The 7,627-nt window shown below is 45.7% G+C and overlaps 1 protein-coding gene across 1 annotated transcript; it reads right to left on the reverse strand.

Annotated features, from left to right (window-relative positions):
- Positions 1-441: 441 nt before the first annotated feature.
- On the reverse strand, positions 442-2,636 carry rga2_0 (putative Rho-type GTPase-activating protein; the record flags this gene model as incomplete). The annotated part of the gene is made up of 3 exons (XM_031149136.1): positions 442-1,154; positions 1,201-2,037; positions 2,105-2,636. The coding sequence occupies 3 exons, from the start codon at positions 2,634-2,636 to the stop codon at positions 442-444; spliced, it is 2,082 nt and encodes a 693-aa protein (XP_031006196.1).
- Positions 2,637-7,627: the final 4,991 nt, after the last annotated feature.

Raw genomic sequence — 7,627 nt, forward strand, 5'->3', positions numbered from 1 at the left:
AATTATCGTACAGGTCATCCCATGCTCTATCGAGATCCAAACATCTTTCCAGTATTCCTCCCTCCACACCTTATTAGATCCATTTTATGCAACGCGAGGAAAAGAAAATCGATAAAAGGCCACCGCCAATGATACGTGCAACGCTAGGGTATTCAACAAACATGCATGCATTTTTCGTCATCTTGGAAAAGTAAGGAGAAAGTCGATTGTTGCAAGGACAAATTCTTAAAAAGAAAGGCTTTCGATGTGTTTTTGAGGCGGTTACTGGATGGTGGGAAACTCGTGGTCTTGGTTGTAGTTGATGATATTTCGGCTTCCGACTCTTCCGTTCTATGTTGTGCAGGCGATTGTATGGCTTGCCATCCTCTTGACCCGTATACGATGGAGGTAGTTCGAGGGTAATGTCTTTCCACAGAAAGTTCGAGAGTCTATCATACTCCCTCAAAAGCCAATTGGGCTTAACGGTTTGATCGGACTCAAAGGCCTCATATCACCATTCCTCCTTGGCGGCGTCCGCTGCTCCACCACCGTTAGATTAGTGCTGACGGTACTCATGCTTCCGGAGCTTTGGCTTAAAGGCAACTTCTTAGCGGCATTCTGTGCCTGGGTCGACTTTTGACCTTGGTTATCAATACTCACACTGGAAGGCTTGCTGCTATCCGAGCTTGAAACATTCCGCTCATCGTGGCTTTCAACCGCGATGCTACTCTGACCCTCTGCGCTGCTTGGGGGCTGGATATCAAAGAGCAGATACTCCTGCTCTGTGTAGTACCCCTCAGTCTTGCAGCCTTTCCAACAGTCTCTCCAATCGCAAACGAGAAATTTGAAACAAAAGGCGTCAATCTTCATACAGGGTTGGAAACAAATACATAAGTTTCGGAAGTCCATTTTGTTCTTTTCGGCGTGGGCGAGTAGGAGGGAGAGATGGCAGGTAATGGCAAAGAGGAGATAGTAGTTGAATGGTGAGAGATTCGATAACTCATCAATAAGCAACTGTGGAACAGTTTCCGAACCATTGCACTCTCTTGCTACCCGATCTTGGGCAGCTTTTGGTAACAGCTCATCGGGAAGCTCACGGAGCCAAGCCTTCAACATGGATCCGATGATATTGATATCATATAGGTCGTCTTGCTCGAAAAGATCGATATCAAGCTCTAATTATTGTCAGCATATGCATGGTCAAAAAATGATCTTACTGACCCTCGTCAAATCTCCTCTGCCACCTTTTGATTTGCGGTCCGCTCCCAGGTACCCGATATAAGCCCTCAACATCACTACCCTTGTAGTTCAGATAATCAATAGCCCTCCATGGAAACGCAGGCATCCAGAACTCGGTCTTGTCCCTGGAGTCTTCCAATTTCTTGGATATCCGCGTAAGTCGTGTCTGCTCAATAAGCGGTTTATTGATGACTTTTAACTCGTAATGCTCGTCATCCACTGGCGCTTCCCTCTCATTCGTGCTGCCACTTCGACTCCCCTTTCCAAAAAGGCCCTTGCTTATAGCACCTGCGCCCTTTGTTGCGGAACTCTTGAGGTTGTTCAAGAAATTATGAGACCCGCCGCCGTCCCGTGAAGAAGACGAAAATCCTTGGACCCGTCCATTATGGTTTGTCTCCTTCACCTGAGAAGGCTGCAGTCTTCCATTCTCCTTGCCATCCTTGCCCCGTGATGAGTCTCTTGTTTGGGTATGCTTTCGATCTTCAGAATGTTGCCGGACATTCGAACTCATCATTTCTCTAAACGACCGGTCGGATTCAGTTCGTAGGGGAGCAGTTCTGAGAGAATTGCTATGTGCGTGTGAAGTCTGTGCTCGTTCCGGCGCGGTGGGTTTGTCGGTGGGGGAAAGCTCGCGGGGGCTTTGTTCGTCTCGTATCGACTTTGTTCTCCCCAAAAGACTGAAGGGTTTCGGTTTGTTTTTCTTGAGGATGTTCGGATTTGAGGATGCGGGTTGAGGATCTGCTGTGGTATTCAAGGAAGTATCTGATTTCGCCGCACTGCCGACTGGCTTTCTGATAGTGGATCGATCAACGCTGGATTCTAAAAATACAAATATCAATTAGTAGTTGCATCCGTAGAAATTGAGCAAGAGAATAAAAGGTCGTACCAGTCCTGGCATGCTCCTGCGATGGAACCCTCCCGGTCATGGCGGGTCGTTCTGTGTCTCTGGACATGCTGTCCTCGGTGACTTGTCTAATAGTAGCTGAATTCTGAAGACGACTGGAACTCTTCGAAGCCTTATAATTGGAAAAGAAGCCAGTTCTGGCAGGCCGGTCTCGTTCTCGTTCTTGTCCTTTTTGTCCAACGGCCGTGTTTTCGGAATATTGTTGCAACGAGGGTAGGGAGACGATGTTCGGGGAGGGAGGAAGGGTGGTTCGGGGTGGCTGCGACTCGGTTGGTTGCAGCTGTATAGACGGGTGCTCGCCTTGATATTGACCTTTCTTTGTGCTGAGTCTGAAAGGGGATCTTGGGGATTTCGGAGAGATGGGGCTCAATGGAGACTTGGGACTGGGACTGTCGATGGTCGAGAATAGCTGCTGTGATTGAGGGTTATTGAAGTTCGATCCGACACCGAGACTCAGCGGCTGGGGAGGGTTAGATTTGCGAGCTTGGTGAGCCATGTCTTTTTCAAAGCCCATGCTGACGATGCGATGCGAGGCGCTGCCTGCGCTGGTCTGGTTTGGCCGGGTTGGTCGGGTGCTTCGTCGACGCCTCAGCTCCTCCTTCTGGAGCCTTTTCGATCGCTGGCCGGCTGGCGGGCGTCGTGGTCGTCTCGAGTGCACAGCCCTCCGAGTGCCAGGTGCCAGGGACCTTGAATCGTGTTACAGATGCGTAGATCTATTTAGAAAAGGGCTGGTGCTGTCTCCAGCAGACGACGTTGACAGATACAGAGGTGGTGCGTGCGAAGCGCGGCGGCGGAGACTGTTTTAGACTTTGGTGCACATAACGATGATACACTAGGGGTGAAGGAATGAGGAATGAGGAATCGGAAATAGAAATAGCAATAGCAACAGTCATGTCAATAGTAATAATCGAACGATAAGGAGGGTGTGAGATACGGAATAAGGTGTGAGGGTTTGTAGTTGCGAGTGTCCAGATGGCGGTGAATTGCCTATTCCCATAGGTAATCTCCATGCGTCTTGTCCTGTCCTATACAATTCTATGTTCTTTCTATAGCAAAAGTCACATCTACAACAGTAGCATCAGAGATGAAACACGAATAATGGGACGGCGTATGGAATGTGTTATGCTGGTTACGAAGAGTAGGGGAAAGTTAATCAGGGGTAATTTTATTTATATGCCATTCACGCCGTAGATGGTACCTGAATTGAAGTCGGGACTCGGGAATCTCAGAGTACTCTGTACATGCAGCAAAATACAACGTCGTGATCTAGTCAGGCTTAGAGAGGTATGTACTAGGTCACATGGAGGATCGGGCAACATTTGATATCTCGAACATGTTCTGTTTTCTAACTTCTCTTGATACATCACAACGCTGTCTTGGTATGGGGTGATGTTTATGAGCAGAGATTATGGTTGTGACCCCGAATCAGTATAAACGCCTTAGAAGTTGCTAAACGCTCGGCGATGCATGCATTCTATAACAAGTTGGACTAGGTCATTCTGGTATTCAGCCACCATTAGGTATATATTTCCTCCAAATCACTCATTATCAAATCCAAACCAATTACCAGATTGCATAAAGATAAAGGAAGTCCAGATCCAAATTGTCTCTTTGTCCTGTCTATCTCCTTTTTTATATACACAAAGGCGCTGTCATCATTAGTACCGACGCACGCACGCACCACGATCCAGGAACACAGATGTCGTCTGAAACACAAGAGATGGGAAACGCTGATTGGCAAACTTGCCGAGTATCCATTGTAAGGTAAGGTGAGCTTCAGATAAATCAAATGATATACATCGTTTATATATTCTTTCCAAAGTGCTTATACTACTAGATCCTATATTTATACTTTCCAAGCACACGAGCCGGGAAATCTACGCAGCTGATGATATTGCAGTTGCTGTTCCTGTCCAATCCAGTCACGTGAATCAGGTATTGCCAAAGTGGATGAGATGGTTCGATCGAGCATATAAAGAAGAAACATATTCCAACATAATCTGACATCTCATGATTTACATTCATTGCGGGAGGGATAAGTTTAAACGAGTCGTGCCCCTTTATACTGTACAAGTTTCGACCCAACCTGGGATCATGGAAGCCACCCCTTTGCAGTTGACACCCAGGATTGTTCATCTCAACATTCTATTCTCGCGTGATTATCCAAAATATCAAGCGTCTACCAAGAAACAAGAGGTGATATCTAAGATTCGAAATATTGAAGTCCTTCGGAGGTACAAACACGTGCAACCCCGCAGTCTGTCACCCCGCCTCTTGGCAGTCTCATTCCCAAGGTTGACATCCACTCTAGATCTTCCTTAGCAACCATGGCTCCACAACACGATCGAGAACTAGAAGAGTGGCATAAAGTCATCACACTCTCTCATCGTCCCGAAGCAGTAGACCCATTCTTCGGACACATCCTCTACTTCCCCCCCTCTCGGCCCATCCAGCCCTTATCTCTTTCTCATCGCCCCCTATCTTACGGCCGTTTTTCCACTTTACCACTAGAAATCCTACATCAGATACTTTCAAGTGTCGACCTACACACGCTAGGAAATGTACGCTTGTCAAACTATGCATTCAGAGGCATTGTCGACAGCTCGCCCGAAATCCGTGACCTGGTGCAGAACGCGGAGCAAGTGTCCCCCCTTTTACGAGCCTTAAGAGAAACATCTACGGATAAACGTCCTACTCTACACAACTTCCACAGCGAGCTGACCAGTGAGACATGTTTCTGGTGCGGTGACCACGGTCAATTTCTCTTCCTCATCAGATGTCGACGGGCATGCTTCAACTGCCTGTGCCGCAACAAAGAACTCCGCTTAATACCACTCGGCGACGAGCAGACGTTGAAGCTGTTCTGTATACCGAAAGGCAAAGTTAAAAGGCTACCATGTTTGACATACCCCAAGAACCTGTATTCGCGCATGCAAAGGAGGGTTAGTGGGGAGCTGAAGCTCTATCTCGCTCGCGACGTCGAGCGCATTGCTCTGGCGTCTTACAGAGGAGACAGGGCCAAGTGGTATGCAGACATTGAAAAGAAACAGGAGCTTCGCCGACAAAAAGCACGCATGAAATCCATCGATTTCGATGAACCGAATCCCATCTTCGCAATCGAGCCAGAGCGAGACCCAGCATATACGTTTGAGAGCCAACGCTCAAACGTAAATCCCCGATATGGATTACCGATTGGCGTAAGTGCGTTTGGGTACAAATGCCGTAAGTATGTCGGCACCATGCTGTTTCCGACTATCGATCCAAAGGAACGGGATGCTTTTGATAGAGTGAGGAATGGACTTTGGTGTCGAGGCTGCAACGATGCTGCGCTGAGATGGTATCAGATTGAGCGGAATGTGCCGACTATTGGGTTAGGTGAGGAGGATGAGGGGTGGGTAGCGGGGTGGGCCGGGCTGGAGCCGCTGGAGAGGAGTATGTTGAGGACGTGGAGTAAGGAGGCGTTTTTGGTGCATGTCAAGAATTGTGAGAGGGCGAGACGGATCTGGAATAAGATGAGGTCTGCGAGGGACCCGCTATGAGGAGCGAAGAGAGAGAAGGAAACCGAAGCATCCAAAGAGAATGTCTTGATCTAAGATACCTAATTCCAAAGAGAAATCGCGGTGAATGAGAGGCAGAGGTTTGATACGGCAAGAATACCGCAACTTGATTTGCCATTTCAGAAAGTAGGTGCGGCTTTTTATACAAGGCTTTAATTCATAGTCAGAGAAGCCAATCGAGTTCTCTTAGCTATCCTCGAGCGCTAACTAGAGGATCCAAGTGCTTCATCATATGATCATTTTTACTATCGACAAACCCAGAGAGTTTATAATAGAACAGGAAGCTCAATCTTCTATTTCGTATATAGGAAGAAGCAATTTTGACAGGTCTATGGATGTTCATTAGGACTTACTCCGTATCTCCTAAAGTGTTTTACGGCTGTCTTTACAAAGAGAAAAGTCTCCTACTTCGGAGTAGTGGATACTAAAAAGCAGTATGAAATTTATAGCATAAAGCAGAGTGGAGGCGTTTGCAGATACCACGAAGGAGAATATCAGTGGCATATGTCGGAAGTTCAAGAAGTGAGAAATGAAGCTGTCCCTATCCATCTCTGCTGAGCTGATCCTGCGCTAGATTCTGCATATTTCGAAAGATACGAAATTGGCGGGTGGCCATATGAAAATGCGATCGAGGGACCACCGTGGCGTTTCTCCATTTTATCTGCGCCTGCGGAAACTCCAGAGTGGGCGCATTCAGCTCGTTACACCAATATCTGCTCCAGTTTAAGCAGCTTTACAACCGTATGAACGGGCGACACATGGATACGGATGATGCCAAAGAGGCCTTCAAGGTATGATGGCCCACGCTGTTGCTACTTAATATAAGAAGGATACCAACCACACCGATATAGTATCTCGATGTCCTAGCCGACGAGCTCGACCTAAGGCGAGAGAAGACGGATAAGCCAGTACTTGGACCAGATGATCTCATCCTCCTCCTCACCCACTACTAGGCCCGAGACACATCTATATTTCCGACTAAAGATCAGCGTCTGGCACTTGCAACGATTATGCTCCTCCTGATCTATTCTAGCTGTCGACCAGCCGAGTTGGTTGATGCAGCGAAGAGGAACTATATAAATATTAAGCTAAATAACCTTAAAAATATCCTAATAGAAGGAATATAATTATTCTAGTTATCTATAAATAGAACTATATATAGATGCTTTTAGATTAGCTAGAGAAGATAGTTACTTCAAGCTATCTTATAAAGATAGAACTTTAATAGTTATATTAATAATTCGACTATTTAATAATTTAGTAATTTATAATAGTATTAGATTAAGCTGGATTTAATTCTAATATATATTAATAGTAGATAAGAAGAATTATAAATTATAATAAAAGACTATATTATAATAGATAGAGAAAGCAATCTTATTCATAAAAAAGAAAACTATTTATATTAGAATATAAGAACTATATTATAAACCACTTTCTAGTTATATAATTTAGTATAGCTTAGTTAGCAAAGAGGTATTACTTTTTTATATCTATAATACCACCTAAATGCTAAGTATTATTAACTAGAATACCTAGAATTAAGTCTATACTATATAGTAGAGAAGTGATCACGTATTAACACCTGTGATACTGATATTAAGATAAGATAAAAACACATCACTTAATCCTCCTCGGGCGCATAGGACTGTTAATATCTCGGTGACTGAAACGCGCCATGAAAATGTGCTAGCAAGTATTAGCAACGATGAGGATGGGACCTTGGGATGGAGTGGCCGCTACTAGGAACTGCTCCTACTCATCCCTCATCGCCTGATGGATGATGGACTTCATGGTTGCCATCCGGACCCGCAGTGATTCTATGCCAGCAGCCCAATAATTGTTCCTAGCAAGTGCCTTTAGCGCGTCAGGATCAGGATGATCCGGACGGGTTGATTGATGATCTGCAAAACATTCAGATGGCAAGTGTGCACCAGGAAATGCAACT

This window comes from Lachnellula hyalina (genome assembly GCF_007821495.1).
Source record: "Lachnellula hyalina strain CBS 185.66 chromosome Unknown contig00049, whole genome shotgun sequence".
Classification (NCBI taxonomy): Eukaryota; Fungi; Ascomycota; class Leotiomycetes; order Helotiales; family Lachnaceae; genus Lachnellula; species Lachnellula hyalina.